This window comes from Jaculus jaculus, chromosome 13 (genome assembly GCF_020740685.1).
Source record: "Jaculus jaculus isolate mJacJac1 chromosome 13, mJacJac1.mat.Y.cur, whole genome shotgun sequence".
Taxonomy (NCBI): Eukaryota; Metazoa; Chordata; class Mammalia; order Rodentia; family Dipodidae; genus Jaculus; species Jaculus jaculus.
In genome coordinates this window covers 29,313,798-29,331,074 of record NC_059114.1, presented here as the reverse complement: position 1 = coordinate 29,331,074, position 17,277 = coordinate 29,313,798, and the positions used below count along the sequence as shown (strand labels likewise).

General features: G+C 43.1%; 1 protein-coding gene across 1 annotated transcript in view; it reads right to left on the bottom strand.

Annotated features, from left to right (window-relative positions):
• The window catches only part of Dnah10 (dynein axonemal heavy chain 10), a 204,718-nt gene that overhangs the window by 160,891 nt on the left and 26,550 nt on the right, over positions 1-17,277 (bottom strand). The window contains exons 6-10 of the mRNA XM_045133057.1: positions 16,431-16,638; positions 14,659-14,816; positions 13,798-14,028; positions 4,516-4,706; positions 1,668-1,866 (exon numbers count right to left, since the gene is read on the bottom strand). Of these exons, the coding sequence (XP_044988992.1) occupies positions 1,668-1,866; positions 4,516-4,706; positions 13,798-14,028; positions 14,659-14,816; positions 16,431-16,638 (987 nt within the window). The remainder of the gene's footprint in view (positions 1-1,667; positions 1,867-4,515; positions 4,707-13,797; positions 14,029-14,658; positions 14,817-16,430; positions 16,639-17,277) is intronic.

Here is a 17,277-nt window from a genome sequence, read left to right as displayed (position 1 = left end):
ATGGCAAGCTGAATGAGAAGGTGCTAATAAAATGTTCACGGGCCAAGAAGTGAATGAAAGAAAGTCAGTTGGTTAAGCAGTTTCCACTGTTCCACTAACAACAAAATGCATGTGTAGGTACAGGCCACAGACCACAAACTGTGTCATTCAATAACTCCACATTTGAATAAGCTACCTCTATATACTGTTTTGAGACAGGATCTCATGTAGCCCAGGCTGGCCTCAAACTTGCTATATGGCCAGGGATGACTGAACTTCTAATCCTCCTGCCTCCACCTCCCAAGTGCTTGGGTCACAGGTGTGCACTACCATGCTCAGTTTATATGTGGCTTGGATGGAACCCAGGGCTTCATGCATGCTAAGCAAGCACCCTACGAACTGAGCTCCATCTGCAGCTTCTGTAGTTGTGTGTTAGCTGACTTTGCACCATTAAAGATTGAGTAACAAATTCCACACCAACAATTTAAAAGGTTGGGGCTGGAGATATGGCTTACTGGTTAAGGTGCTTGCCTGCAAAGGCGAAAGAACCAAGGTTCAATTCCCCAGGACCCACATAAGCTAGATGTGTCTGGAGTTCATTTGCAGTGGCCAAAGGCTCTGGCATGCCCATTTTCTCTCTCTCTTTTTCTGTTTCTTTCTTGCTCTCGCAAGTAAATAAAAATAAAATTTAAAAAATAATTTAAAAGTTTAATGGGGGCTGGAGAGATGGCTTAGTGGTTAAGGCATTTGCCTGCAAAGCCAAAGGACTTCAGTTTGATTCTGGAACCCACGAAAGCCAGATGCACAAGGGGCACATGCATCTGGAGTTTGTTTGCAGTGGCTGGAAGCCCTGACACACCCATTCTCTCTCTCCCTCTCTGCCTCTTTCATTCTCTCTCAAATAAATAAAAAAATAAATATAAGGTTTAATGATCCATACTTTCTTTTCTTTGCCACTATTGTGGACAAATGAAGAGAGGCATGGGAAGAAAAGGTTTTCTGTTTTCACTGCTTTTATAGCATTTCCCTTACTTTTTGAACAAGGGCCTAGAATTTCTGTTCGGTTTTGTCCCTGGTTTCACTCACACTGCTTCAGTAGCTCTAAGAATGAGACACTGTGAGCTGTCAAGACATATTTAGAATATGGGATGACAGACCTTCCCAAAGCAAGGGCTGCTGCTGATAGTCACCAAGTTGAACACTGAGCATGTGTCTCTCTATCCACAGCCATGAGGGGTCATGATGGTCACTGTGGAACCACTGGTGAGAGGTGGTAATGGAAGAGGCAAGGATTATGTAGACTAAGGGAAAGTAAGAAAAAAGGCCTCAGGGGGATTCCAACATTTAATGGAGCCCAAGAAAGTTAGTTGCATTATATCTATGGAAGTACAAAGAGCCATGATAGTGGGGGAGTCCTCTGCTAAAGACAGAATGAGCTGTCAAGGCAGTATAAGGCAAGGAGAGAGAAAGGAGGTAGTTGCAAAGAACAAGGAAATGTAAAAGGTCTAGGATGTAGTAGTATATTCTGGAACATTCTAGAATATTCTGTAAGTTCTTTTAAAAGTTTTCCCTTGTCAGATCCTTTCAGCTCCCCAGCTTCTAACTGACATGGTGATGTGTGCCTTGTCAAGAGGACAGACTGCTTTCAAACTGATCACCTCACACACGTAAGAGAAGATGTGGCCCACCTGTAGGACATCAGAGAGATCCTGGCAGATGGTAGCCATATAGTCTGTTCTCTCAAACAACCGTTTCCGGTCAAACTCCCATCGTGCTTCTCGGCCAGAAGCCTCGATCTTGGCCCGAATGTCGAAGTAGGACTTCTTCCACATCTTCAGGGTGTTCCTGGCATCCATAGTTTTGTGTTGCGCACTTGCTCGGTTCTCCCTGTGAAGCAGTGGTGGTGAAGGAGCAGTGTCTGAGGAGAATTCCCACCCAAGACCCCCACCTATGCCTCCCATGACAGGTCCCATAAGCTGCTGTAGATATCTGCTATGCATCTGCTTGTGCCAGGAGAGTCAGAGATCTGCATGGAAGCCACAACACTGGAGCACATGGCGTAACCTTGTACCCATGTCATGCAATAGATTTTTCTTTTTGTTTTTTTGAAAGTCTCACTATGTAGGCCTGGCTGATGTGGTGCTTGCAATGTAGACCAGGCTGGGCTTGAACTCACAGAGATCCTCATGCCTCTGCCTCCCGAGTGCTGAGATTACCCATATAAATTTTTCTTAAAGAAAGTGAAAAGAGGGCTGGAGAGATGGTTTAGCAATTAAGGCACCTGCCTACAAAGCCTAATTGTCCAGGATTCACATAAGTCAGATGCACAAAGTGGTACAAGCATGTGGAGTCATTTGCAGTGGCTTAGAGGCCCTGGAACACCCATTCTCTCTCTCTCTCCTTGTCTCCACCCCCGTGTCTCTCTCTGTGCAAATAAACAAATATATATTTAAAAAAAAAAAAAGGAAGTGGCCGGACATGGTGAAACACACCTTTAATTCCAGCACTTGGGAGGCTAAGGTAGGAGAATCGCTGTGAGTTTAAGGCCACCCTGAGACTACATAGTGAATTCCAGGTTACCCTGGGCTACAGTGAGATACTGCCTTGAAAAAAAAAAATGTGAAAAGAGAATTGGGATATAGCTTAGTGGTAGAGTGTGTACTTAGCTTGTGGAAAACATTGGGTTTGATCCCCAGCAATACACACACACACACACACACACACACACACACACACACTCAGTGGAAGAAAACCAAATTCATCTCCCTCAATATCTTAAAGGGCTGCCCTGCCTGAAGAGAGCTGGGATCCAAAACAGGATCCTTTCATTCTCTGCCTCAGTCTCTCTGCATCTAACTAGAGAAGAAAGTCCCAGTTAAATTTTATATGTGTATGTGTAGATACAATTATGCTATGCTATACCATATATACATATATACATAGTTGGTTTTTTGAGATAGGGTCTCACTTTAGCCCAGGCTGAGCTGGAATTCACTATGTAGTTTCAGGGTGGCCTTGAGCTCACAGCGATCCTCCTACCTCTGACCCCCAAGTGCACTTATATATTATTGTACAAATGAAATACATATACAGTTGATCAGTGGAATATTATTCAGCCATACAAGGAATGAGATTTAACTAACATGTATAACATAGATAAGCCTCAAAAGCACAGTGCCCATGCCAGTTACAAAAGACCACTTTTGGGGGCTGGAGAGATGGTTCAGCAGTTAAGATGCATGCCTGAAAAGCCTAAAAACCAGAGTTTGATTCCCCAGTACCCATGTAAAGCCAGATGCACAAAGTGACGCATGCATCTCAAGTCCATTTGCAGTGTCTAGAAGCCCTGACACACCCATTCTGTCTATCCATCTCTCTTCTTCCCTTCCCTTTCCTTCCCTTCCCTTCCCTTCCCTTCCCTTCCCTTCCCTTCCCTTCCCTTCCCTTCCCTTCTCTTCTCTCTCTCTCTCTCTCTCTCTCTGCTTGCAAATAAATAAATAAAAATACTTTTTAAATAAAATAAAGCTAAAGAGATGGCTTAGCCATTAAGGCACTTGCCTGTGAAGCCTAAGGACCCAGGTTCAACTTTCCAGAACCCACATAAGCCAAACACACAAAGTGACACAAGGTGGTGCACGGCGTCTAGAGTTTGATTGCAGTGGCTAGAGACACTGGCGCACCAATTCTCTCTCTCTCTCTCACTCTCTCTCTGTCTCTTTAATAAAAAATAAAATAAGAACTGGAGAGATGGCTTAGTGGTTAAGGCATTTGCCTGCAAAGTCAAAGGACCCAGGTTCAATTCCCCAGGACCCAGGTAAGCGAGATGCACAAGGTGGTGCATGTGTCTGGAGTTCATTTGCAATGGCTGGATGCCCTGGTGTGCCCATTCTCTCTTTCTCTCTCTCTCCCTCTCTCTCTCAAATAAATAAATAAAAATTGTAGAATAAATAAATAAAATAACAGCTGCTGGAGAGATGGTTTAATGGTTAAAGGGCTTGCCTGCAAAGCCTAAGGACCCATGTTCAACTCTCCAGATGCCACATAAACCAGACACAAGGTAACACAAGTGTGCAAGGTCACACATGCGCACAAGGTGGCACACGTGTCTGGAGTTCCATTCCAATGGCTGGAGGCCCTGGAGCACCAATTCTCTCCTTCCCTCCCCCACCCCCCCTCACACACACACACACACAGACCAATCTGTTACCTCCCCCCAAAAAGGTAAAAAAACAAAAGACCATTTTTACGTGATTTCTAGGGCTGGGAGCTCTTGGCAAGGGTGAGTGCTAAGAGGTACCAGACTTTGGGAGATGAAGAGAATGTTCTGTGACTCCACTGCAAGCCTCTGGGTGCACTCTATTCTCTTGAAGGGCTGGGATGCAACCCAGGCTCAGGGCATGCTGGGCAAGCCCGTGCCGGCCCCAACCCCAGCCCTGAAGCACAAGTTGGGAATGAGCTGTGCGAGTGCAGCGACTGCAGGTCCTGAAGCCGCTGGGACTCCGGGGGGCACCGCACCGCCCCCACACCCGTGCTCACTTGAACAAAGTGCGCAGATTCACCACCTTGCACACGCGCTCCGCGATCTCCCAGGCGATGCGCTCCATGAGTGGGATCATCCTCTCGTCCTTGTTGTAGTGCCGCGAGATGATCCACACCATCCGCAGTGCGCTCATCATGGACGGGATGGTGTCCAGGACCACGTGGAAATTGGAGCCGTGAGTGATGTTCTGTCCAGACGTCAGCAGAGAGAGAAAACAACACAGGGGCTCAACTCCGAGGTCAGGGAGTTTCTTTTCCTCTCCCTCTTTTAATAGATTTTGAAAATATATATTTATTCATTCATATGGTGTGTGTATGTATGTGTGTGTGTGCGCGCGTGCGTGCGCGTGTGTGATTGTTGGTGCATACTTGCCACAGTGTGAGTATGGAAGTCAAAGGACAACTTTGGGGTGAGTCCTCAACCTCTGCTTCATTTCGGGCAGGGTCTTTTGAAGCATTGTTATTCATTTCTCCCTGAGCTTTCAGAATGTCTTCACCTCCCTTGTCACCATAGACCCACTAAGACTACAGAATCTGCCAGTTTCTGACTTTTATGTGGCACCTGGGGATCCAAACTCAGGGACTTAGAGCTGTGTAGCAAGAGCCTTGCCCACTGAGCCATCTCCTCAGTTCTTTATAGATTTTTTTTTTGGGGGGGGGGGCGGGTGTTCAAGGTAGTTTCACTCAAGCCCAAGCTGACCTGGAACTCACTATAACCCCAGGATGGCCTTGAACTCACAGTGATCTTCCTACCTCAGTCTCTGGAGTACTGAGATTAAAAGCATACCCACCATGCCCGGCTACCTTTATGGACTTCTGAAACAGAGTCTCACTCTGCAGCACAGGCTGGCCTGGAGCCACAATCCTCCTGCCTCACTGCCGCCCCCAAAGCTCCACCCAAGTTCTGGAATTGCAGGTGCAAACCATCGTGCTAGGCTCAGGGGCCAGATAGTTTCATCAAGTAGTGCATGCGCTAGAAATTTCACTCTTCTTGATTCAAAGGAATGTATTTACAGTGGAGGAAAGTGTGTAACAAACAGTTTGAAATAGGTCTGTGTCAGGCGGGCATGGACAGTGGAGGTTTACAGTGAACAAGAGTAGAGTGATGTGAAGAGAGGTGTCCTAAAGTATCAGTGTAGATTTATGAAAAGGATGTGTGTGTGTGTGTGTGTGTGTATGTGTGTGTGTGTGTGTGTGTGTGTAGAGAGAGAGAGAGAGAGAGAATATGTAGCACTGTCCTCTCTTGAGTATCCATGGGGGAGGGATTCCACGATCCCACTCAGATACCAGAATCTACGGTTGCTACTGGATATAGTGTCTGCATATAGCTTGTTCACATCCTCCCACATAGTGTCTGCATACCGCCTATGCACGTCCTCCTGCATACTGATGGCATGCAGCCTGTGCACATTCTCCTGTACAGTGTTTGCACATACTCTCCCTTATACTATTTGCAGATGGCATGTGGCACATTCTCTTGTATAAAGTTTGTTTTGTTTATTGATGCTTTTTTTCTTTTGAGACGGTGTCTTATGTAACCCAAGCAGGCCTCAAATTAGTTATGTAGCCAAGGGTGACCTTGTACTCCTGCCTCCACCTCCCGAATTCTGGGATTACAAATGTGTGCCACCGCACCTAGCTCCTGGATAGTTTTTGTCTACTTGCTTAGTTGAGATAGGGTCTTGTTATCTGGCCTTCATTACAGGCATGTGCCACCACAGCTGGCTTCTCTTATGTACTTCGAATCATATCTTTCTCTTATGTACATCGAATCATATCTAGATGACTTATAATACCTAATACAATGTGAAAGCTGTACATAACTGATATGATATACTATTTAGAGATAATGACCACAAAAAGTTTGTGTATGTCTGGTACAGAAGTAATTTTTTCTCAATATTTTTTTATCCATATCTGGCCTGTTCTTTATCCTTTAGAAGTTAGCCACCGTGGGAGAAAAGTGATCACTCTCTTTTCCTGAAATCAGCATTTTGGGAGATATCTCACCCTTCTAGAGAAACTTTGGCTCTGAAACTCCATGTGGAAGGATGCTAAGGACATCAAGGTTGAAACAGACAAGCAAATAAATAGGCCAGTAGGGGTGCCTCTATCCAATCACTCTGCAGACGCCCCCTTTGCCAAGATGAAGCGCCCTGCTGGGCCCTTTCCAAACTCATCACCCATGAAATACAACACAGATACAATGATGTTTTTAAAGAACAAAGGACTGAGGTGATGACTCAGTTGGCAAAGTACCTCACAAACAGAATCTGAGTTTGATCCCCAGAACTCACATAAAATGACGGTGGCACATGCCTATAATCTCAGGGCTGAGGAAGTGAAGAAAGAAGATTCGTTAGGACTTGGCAGCCAGGCCAGTCTAGCCTAACTGGCCAGCTCCAGGCCAGTGACAGACCTGTCTCAAAAGAGTTAAACAGGACTTCCAGTTAAAATGGCAGCGTAGGTAACACGCCAAAGCAGCCTAGTTGGGGGAAAGACCAAAAAAACTCAGCAAAATACACACTTTTACTAAAAAGTGAGGTGTATAGGAAATTAAAGCGGCAGCGGAGAAGTAGAAGAGTTATAGAGCATCCAGAGCCTGCACAGGCAGGAAAAGCGGCTCCAGCAGCTTGGCCAACCACCGCGGCCGCGGCCGCGGCGCAGCAGAAAACCCACCAGACTCGGCTCGAGCCGCAGGAAAAGCCAGGTGCAGGATTTTCCCCTCACACCGCGCTCTCCGCAACTCGGGAAACGTGAGGGGAGAGCAGCAGCGAGCAATGGAGGAGCAGACCGCGAGATAGAAGATCATGTGGAACAGCGAGACAACCAGAGCAGCCGCGGCTCCCTCCCCTCCCCCACCGCCTGAGCCCAGCTCCAGCGAACAGAGCAGCGGCCTGGGACCGGCCACGCCAACTTGGGCTGACAACGGGACCCAAGCAGGAGCAGAGTTCGGGAGCAACATCAGCAGCTCCAGCACCAGTACCAGAGGCCCCAGCAGCAGCAGACCCAGGAGCGGCAGCAGCGGCAGATCCCGCAGCAGCAGCTTCAGGGGGAGCAGCGGCAGTGGACACAGCAGCAGCAGCTTCAGCAGCAGTGGTGGCTCCAGCAGTGGCAGCTACAGCAGCAGCAGAGGCAGCAGCAGCGGCTCAGTTTGCCCAGTAGGAAAAGCAAGTGCCCAGCTCCAGAAATCAGAACAGCAGCCCGACGACCCAGGCAGCAACTTGACTGAGACCAAAATCACCCAAGGTAACTGGGATTGCACCAGGGAAGGGTCTCACTTGGTCACAAGCTGACTTGGATCCCTCAACAGACCAGAAATCTTAACCTCTTTGTTGATAGAGGATCTGGTCATTATAATAACTACTCTTGCATACATACTCGGGGCTGTTTTTGATTGAATGTGTACAGTGTTTAGTTAAATTTTAGAATCTACCAGTATTTTATTCCACTCAGCCTGCTTGAATACTCCTATAGCAGGGAAACTCAACCCCTAAGAACATCTTTGTAGATACTCTGAGAGTCTTAAGAGCCACACCTAATACCTTAAGGTCCTACCCTGAAAATATATTACATCAAATCAATTGATACAGCTAAGAATACACAGCTAGCTAGAAAATCCAAGCATTAACTTAATCCAAGATGCAAAAATATATACATTATAACACAAGAAACACTAAAAAGCAAGACGATATAAATCCACCTAAAAGTATTAATGCATCAGAAATGTCCTCCAGTGAGAAAGAGTTAGAGGAAATGCCTGAGAAAGAGTTCAAAAGAATAATTATAAATATGTTCAAAGAGGTCAAAGAACACATGAAAACAATCAAAGAAGAAATCAAAGAGGAAATCAAAGGAATCAAAGAAGAGGCAGGACACCAATTTAATGAAATAAAGAAGGCAATACAAGATATAAATAGGGAAATAGAAATAATAAAGAAAAACCAGTCAGAATTACTAGCAATGAAGAACACAGTTAATGAAATTAAAAACTCTGTAGAAAATCTCACCAGTAGGATGGATGAGGGAGAGGACAGAATATCTAAGCTAGAAGACCAGGTGGCAGACCTAATGCAGTCCAACAAAGAGAAAGACAAACTTATAGAAAAGTATGAGTGGGAATTTCAAGATATTCGGGACACTATGAAAAGATCCAATATAAGAATTCAGGGCATAGTAGAAGGAGAAGAACTCCACTCCAGAGGCATAGTAGGCATCTTCAACAAAATCATAGAGGAAAATTTCCCCCAAATTGGGAAAGAGGTGCCAATACAGATACAGGAAGCCTTTAGAACCCCAGCCAGACAAAACCCAGAAAGAACCTTTCCTCGCCATATTATAATCAAACTTCCAAACACACACACCAAAGAAAAAATATTGAAAGCAGTTAGAGAGAAAAATCAAGTTACCTACAAAAGCAAGCCCATCAGGATTACAGCAGATTATTCAACACAAACTTTTAAAGCCAGAAGGGCTTGGAGTGATATATTCCAAGTTCTGAAAGATAACAACTGTCAACCAAGGTTACTTTATCCTGCAAAGTTATCCATTCAAATAGATGGAGAAATAAAGACATTCCATGACAAAAGCAGGTTAAAGGAGTATTTGAAGACAAAACCAGCTGTACAGAAAATACTTGATAGAATCCTCCATGCTGAACAAAAGGAAAAGCACACATATAAGGAACCTAGAAAAAACAAGCTATACTCAAATACCAGTTAACAGAAGAGAGCACAGGTAGAACCAGAAACACACACACAAAAAAAAATGGCAAACATAAACATACACCTTTCAATAATATCTCTTAATATCAACGGTCTCAATGCCCCAACGAAAAGACATAGATTTGCAGACTGGGTTAAAAAGCAGGATCCTACAATTTGTTGTCTCCAAGAAACTCACCTTTCTACAAAGGATAGACATTATCTTAGGGTGAAAGGTTGGAAGACGGTGTTTCAAGCAAATGGGCCTAGAAAACAAGCAGGGGTTGCTATCCTAATATCAGACAGGGTAGACTTTAGTCCGACGTTAGTCAAGAAAGATAAGGAAGGTCACTTTATATTGATTAAGGGCACACTCCAACAGGAGGACATTACAATCCTAAACATATATGCACCTAACATGGGGGCTCCCAAATTCATCAAACAAACACTATTAGAACTAAGGTCACAGATAACACCAAACACAGTGGTGGTGGGTGACTTTAACACCCCACTCTCATCAATTGACAGGTCATCCAGGGAAAGAATAAACAGAGAGGCATCTGGACTAAATGAGGTCATAGAAGGAATGGATCTAACAGATATATACAGAACATTTCATCCAAAGGCTGCAGAATATACATTCTTTTCAGCAGCACATGGAACATTCTCTAAAATAGACCATATATTAGGACACAAAGCAAATCTTAACAAATTCAGGAAAATTGAAATAATTCCTTGCATTCTATCTGACCACAATGGAATTAAACTACAAATCAGTAGCAAGAAAGGCTATAGAGCATACACAAAATCATGGAAATTAAACAATACACTACTAAATGATGAATGGGTCAATGAAGAAATCAAAAAGGAAATCAAAAAATTTATAGAGTCAAATGATAATGAGAACACAACATACCAAAATCTCTGGGACACAATGAAGGCAGTTTTAAGAGGTAAATTTATAGCCTTAAGTGCCTATATTAAGAAATTAGAAAGGTCGCAAGTAAACGACCTAATGCTTCGCCTTAAAGCCTTGGAAAAAGAAGAACAAGGCAAACCAAAAATCAGTAGACGGGAAGAAATAATAAAGATTAGGGCAGAAATAAATGAAATAGAAACAAAAAGAACAATGCAAAGAATTAATGAAACAAAGAGTTGGTTCTTTGAAAGGATAAACAAGATTGATAAACCCTTAGCAAATCTGACCAAAAGAAAGAGAGAAGAGACACAAATTAATAAAATCAGAGATGAACAAGGTAACATCACAACAGACTCCAGAGAAATTCAAAAAATCATAGGGACATACTATAAAAGCATATATTCCACAAAGTATGAAAATCTGAAAGAAATGGATGATTTCCTTGATCTATATGACCTACCTAAATTAAATCAAAATGAGATTAATCACTTAAATAGACCTATAACAAACATGGAGATCCGAACAGTTATCAATAATCTCCCAACTTAAAAAAGCCCAGGCCCGGATGGATTCACTGCTGAATTTTACCAGACTTTTAAGGAAGAGCTAACACCATTGCTTCTTAAGCTTTTCCAGGAAATAGAAAAAGAATGAATTCTACCAAACTCCTTCTATGAGGCCAGCATCACCCTGATACCAAAACCAGGCAAAGATAGAACAAAAAAAGAAAATTACAGACCAATCTCCCTCATGAACATAGATGCAAAAATTCTCAACAAAATATTGGCAAACAGAATACAAGAGTATATCAAAAAGATCATTCACCCTGACCAAGTAGGCTTTATCCCAGAGATGCAGGGATGGTTCAACATACGCAAATCTATAAATGTAATACATTACATAAACGGGTTGAAGGACAAAAATCACATGATCATCTCATTAGATGCAGAGAAAGCATTTGACAAAATCCAACATCCCTTCATGATAAAAGTCCTACAGAGACTGGGAATAGAAGGAACATATCTCAATATAATAAAGGCTATTTATGACAAGCCTACAGCCAACATATTACTAAATGGGGAAAAACTGGAAGCTTTTCCACTAAAATCAGGAACAAGACAAGGGTGTCCACTGTCCCCACTTCTATTTAATATAGTTTTGGAAGTCTTAGCCATAGCAATAAGGCAAGAGACACACATAAAAGGGATACAAATTGGAAAGGAAGAGCTCAAGTTATCATTATTTGCAGATGACATGATTCTATACATAAAGGACCCTAAAGACTCTACTAGCAAGCTGTTAGAGCTGATCAAAACCTATAGCAATGTAGCAGGATACAAAATAAATACCCAGAAATCTGTAGCCTTCATATATGCTAACAACAAACACACAGAGGATGAAATCAGAGAATCACTCCCATTCACAATTGCATCAAAAAAAATAAAGTACCTTGGAATAAACCTAACCAAGGAAGTAAAGAATCTCTACAATGAGAACTTTAAAACACTCAAGCGAGAAATTGCAGAAGACACTAGAAAGTGGAGAAACATCCCTTGTTCCTGGATTGGAAGAATCAATATCGTGAAAATGGCAATCTTACCTAAAGCAATCTACACATTTAATGCAATCCCTATCAAAATACCAAAGGCTTTCTTCATGGAAATAGAAAAAACAATCCAAAAATTCATTTGGAATCACAAAAAACCTCGAATATCTAAAATAATACTGAGCAACAAAAAAGAGGCTGGTGGTATCACCATACCTGATTTTAACCTATACTACAGAGCCATAGTAACAAAAACAGCATGGTACTGGCACAAAAACAGACATGTAGATCAGTGGAACAGAATAGAGGAACCAGATGTAAGCCCAAGTAGCTATAGCCACCTGATATTCGATAAAAATGCCAAAAATACTCATTGGAGAAGAGACAGCCTCTTCAGCAAATGGTGTTTTGAAAACTGGATAAATATCTGCAGAAGGATGAAAATAGATTCTTCTCTCTCACCATGCACAAGAATTAAGTCCAAATGGATTAAAGACCTTAACATCAGACCGGAAACTTTGAAACTGCTAGAGGAAAAAGTAGGGGAAACCCTTCAACATATTGGTCTTGGCAAAGACTTTCTGAATACAACCCCAATTGCTCAGGCAATAAAACCATAGATTAATCACTGGGACCTCATGAAATTACAAAGATTTTGCACCGCAAAGGACACAGTGAAAAAAGCAAAGAGGCAACCTACAGAATGGGAAAAAATCTTCACCAGCTATATATCTGATAGAGGATTAATATCTAGGATATACAAAGAACTCAAAAAGTTAAATAATAAGGAATCAAACAAGCCAATCAAAAAAATGGGCTATGGAGCTAAATAGAGAGTTCTCAAAGGAAGAAATACGAATGGCATATAAGCATCTAAAAAAATGTTCTACGTCACTAGTCATCAGGGAAATGCAGATTAAAACTACATTGAGATTCCATCTCCTGTCAGATTGGCCACCATCATGAAAACAAATGATCATAAATGTTGGCGGGGATGTGGAAAAAAAGGAACCCTTCTGCACTGCTGGTGGGAATGCAATCTGGTCCAGCCATTGTGGAAAACAGTGTGGAGGTTCCTAAAACAGCTAGAGATTGATCTACCATATGACCCAGCTATAGCACTCCTAGGCATATATCCAAAGGACTCATCTCATTTCCTTAGAAGTACATGCTCAACCATATTTATTGCTGCTCAATTTATAATAGCTGGGAAATGGAACCAGCCTAGATGTCCCTCAACAGATGAGTGGATAATGAAGATGTGGTACATTTATACAATGGAGTTCTACTCAGCGGTAAAGAAAAATGAAGTTATGAAATTTGCAGAAAAATGGATGGACCTGGAAAGTATTATACTAAGTCAGGTAACCCAGGCCCAGAAATCCAAGCGCCACATGTTCTCTCTCATATGTGGATCCTAGCTACAGATGACTGGGCTTCTGTGTGAGAATGAAAATACTTAATAGCAGAGGCCAGTAAGTTGAAAAGGAGATATAAAGGGTGGAGAAAGGAAGGGAGGAGGATACTTAATAGGTTGATATTGTATATATGTAATTACAATGATTGTAATGGGGAGGTAATATGATGGAGAATGGAATTTCAAACGGGAAAGTGTGGGGGTGGGGAGGGAGGGAATTACCATGGGATATATTTTATAATCATGGAAAATGTTAATAAAAATTTTAAAAAAAAAGGAAAATATAAGGAAAAATCCAAATAGATTCTATCCAAGGCCATGAAGACATTTGGAAATAAATGAGTTGTGAAGTGAAAAAAAAAAAAAAAAGAGTTAAACAGGACCGGAAAGATAGCTCAGTGGTTAAAGGTACTTGCTTGTAATGCCTGACGGCCTGGGTTTGATTCTCCAGTACCCACAAAGAGTCAGATGCACAAAGTGGCATATGTGTCTGGAGTTTGCAGTGACATGAAGCCCTGGCATGGCCATTCTTTCTCTTTCAAATAATTAATTTTTTTACAAGAAGAGGTGAACAAGGTCATCATCTGAACAACATGCATACATACACACACAAGCACACACATAAAAATAAATAAGGAGATACATAAGATGTCCATGCACAATCTCCTTTCCAAAGTGTAGCACACACACTCACCTTGAAGTGGCGCTCCACAGTGGACAGGAAGCGCACATTGTCTGAGGCCTCCATGTGGAACTTGAACAGCTCCGTCAGGACAGGCTGCACATTGGCCACAAGCATTGAGTCCGCTTCCTTGATCACTTCCAAGACTTTTTTGACTATTGGAAGTTTCGTTTGCTCATACAGTGCACTTAAGGTTGCATTCCTTTCCCGCCAGAATTCAATTTCAGCTAGGGGACCATTGCCCTGAGAGGGGACATGAACACATAGGCATCTCTTATCACTGGACACCTGGGGTGATTTCCCCAACCTCCATTACTCTCTTCCCAACTGTGTCAGTCAGGGACCATCCATCTAGAGGCTCTGGGGAGGGCTCTTCAGAGCTGCTTTCAAGATTCCAGCTGGGAATGCTAGATAAGAAGACCCTGCCTTCCCTAGTCAGAAACCATTGCAAGTCACCACTAAGAAGAAAAGCAGCATGGGGAGGAAGTCTCACAACCCAACAGGAGACTCATAGAGTAACACAGCCAGTGCCCTGATCCAGCTGTATATGAAGGTGGTTCTACTGCTGGACTTTTCCATTATGTGAGCCAAGGAATATGCTTTCTTACTTAAGCCAATTAAGTTGGGTGTCCTAGTTTGGGCAGGCCAGACGTCCTCACTGATACGGAGAATTATCAAGCCAGGCAGTAAGCTGAATGTCAGAAAGCCCGACCGTGATATCTACTGTGGGGGTATTCACTGGGATCTCTTAAAGGAGTCCCAAAACAGGAAGAAATAGTCTGACTCAGGCAGATGTCCAGAGTCTCAGCTCTTCCTCAGAGAGGTGAGGGTCACCTTTAAATCCGGGGTCCTTGAAAGCCCAGTTCAGGTTACCTGGGGTGTCTTCTTCAGCTGACCCTCAATGGCTGAAGATATCTGACCCAACCAGTTTATCACACACTGTTCCAGGGCCTCAACCATTTCTGGGTTAGCTGCCAGCTCAGACACTGGTCCTTCTATGTTGACAGTTGGCATTTCTAACTTGATCTCACCTGGCAGAGGGAAAATACCAGTCAGCCACAATACCCCATGGGCTCTTTCCTCCACAGTCTGACGTCCTGTCTCCTCATCTGTCTCATTCTCCTTCACTCAACAATTGTCCCAATGGTTAAGTTCAACCACATGATACATTTTAGACATTTCTTCACTTACAACATGAGTTCATGCTATACACACAACCAGCGTACAGTAGCTCTTTAAGAAAATCTCTAAGTGATGGGCTGGAGAGCTGGCTTAGTGGGTAAGGTGCTTGCCTGCAAAGCCTAAGGACCAAAGTTCGATTCCCCGGGACCCATGTAAGCCAGATGCACAAGGTGGCACATGTATCTGGAGTTGGTTTGCAGTGGCTGGAAGCCCTGGCGTGCCCATTCTCTCTCTCACTCTGCCTCTTTCCCTCTCTTAAACAAATAAATAAAAATATTTGAAAAGAAAAGAAAATCTCTAAGTGAAAGTAAATCAGGAAAAAAGTGGCCTCACCGAAAATTAAGGTAAAGGAAAGAAGAATTAAATTGTTTTGAGGTAGGGCCTCATTCTAACCCAGGCTGATCTGGAATTCACTCTGTAGTCCCAGGCTGGCCTAGAACTCACAGAGATCCTCCCACCTCTGCCTCCTAAGTGATGGGATTATAGGTATGTGCCACCATACCTGGTTTAAGAAGAAAACTTTTTAACCCCAATGATTTGCATCAGAGATCTGAGACAATATGGCACCCATGAAACAAGAACAGAATGCTATGAAAAAGGTATAGCCAGAGAATGAGAGTTCATACAGTAGACACAGAATGATAAGAAAAGCCCAAAGTTGGAAGATTAAAACACTAAACCAAAAAAAAATGAAAACATAAGAAATACAATCTAAACCAGGCATGGTGGTACATATCTATAATCTCTGCACTCAGGAGGCTAAGGTAAGAGTTTTGGCATGAGTTCAAGGCAAACCTAGACTACAGAATGAGTTCCAGGTCAGCCTGGGCTAGAGTGAAACCCTACCTCAAAAAAAAAAGAAAAGAAAAGAAAGAAAGAAATGAAGGAAGGAAGGAAACAAAATCTAGAGCCAGGCATGGTGGTGCACGCCTTTGATCCCAGCACTTGGGAGGCAGAGATAAGAGGATCTCTGTAGGTTTGAGACCAGCCTGAGACTACATAGTGAGTTCCAAGTCAGCCTGGTCAAGACCCTATCTCAAAAAAACAAAAAGAAAAAGAAAAAATGAATAGAATCTAGCTGGGTGTGGTAGCTCATACCTGTAATCTTGCATTTGAGAGACTGAAGCAGGAGGACTGCCATGAGTTCAAGGCCAGCCTGGGCTATAAAATGAGACCTCCTTCATCTCAGAAGAAAGAAGGAAAGGAAGAAAGAAGGAAAAAGAGTGACTCATAAACATTCATCCAGTAACAATTGCATAAAGAAGATACAAACAAATAGAGGAATGTATCCAGAGACTATCCATCTCCAGGAAAACCCCCACAGCCTCCTAACACTTCAGAGAGGAGGATGGCTCTGCCTTGCCTCTAGTGAGCATGCAAATAAGAATCGTGTCAGTTAAAGCAAAGCCCTTCCGCACAGCTTCTGTCGTGTATGACTCGTAGAGGGAGAAAGGGAAGTGGACCTTCAAGTTGCTGCATCGTCCTCTGAATGTTGTTTGCAAACTTCTGGATGTTCATTAAGAACTCATCGCGGATCATCTGCACACTGTGGTACTCCATTGTCTCCCCAGGCACACTGGCAGTCGCCACCTCAGCCTCAGAGAAGTCAGGGCTTTCTGTTGAGGACGAGTCTGTCTTGTGCTGATTGAAGGACAGTGCGGGCATAAAAACCTGAAAAACACAAATGTGTGATGTCATGCTCAATAGTTCACATGTTTAAGTCACTGTGTTCTGTTGAGTGTTCTGTTGGGTTTGAGGTACAAACATGCAAATCGATGGCCCAGGACAAGGTAGGCATGCTTGTGATCCCAGCACTTGGGAGGCTGAGGCGGGAAGTCTGCAAGCTTGAGGCCAGCCTGAGTTACAATTTTATACAACAGATTTTACCAAAAGTAACAGAAAAGGGGATTACATTATATCCTGATATTACTTTGTAACACACAGTTTGATTGGCTTAAGAATTTACTGAAAGCAGGCTAAAGATGGCTCACTGGTTGAGGCACTTGCCTGCAATGCCTAATGACCTGGGTTCAATTCCTCAGTACCCACGTAAAGGCAGATTCACAAAGTGATCCATGCATGTGGAGTTCATTTGCAGTAGTTAAAGGCCCTGGCATTCCCATTCTCATTCTCTCTCTCTCCCCTTTAATCCCAGCACTCAGGAGGCAGAGGTAGAAGGATTGCCATGAGTTCAAGGCCACCTTAAGATTAAATAGTGAATTCCAGGTCAGCCTGAGTTACAGCGAGACCCTACCTCAAAAAAACAAAGCAAACGAACAAAAAAGCTCCTTACCCTTTGCTCATACAGTG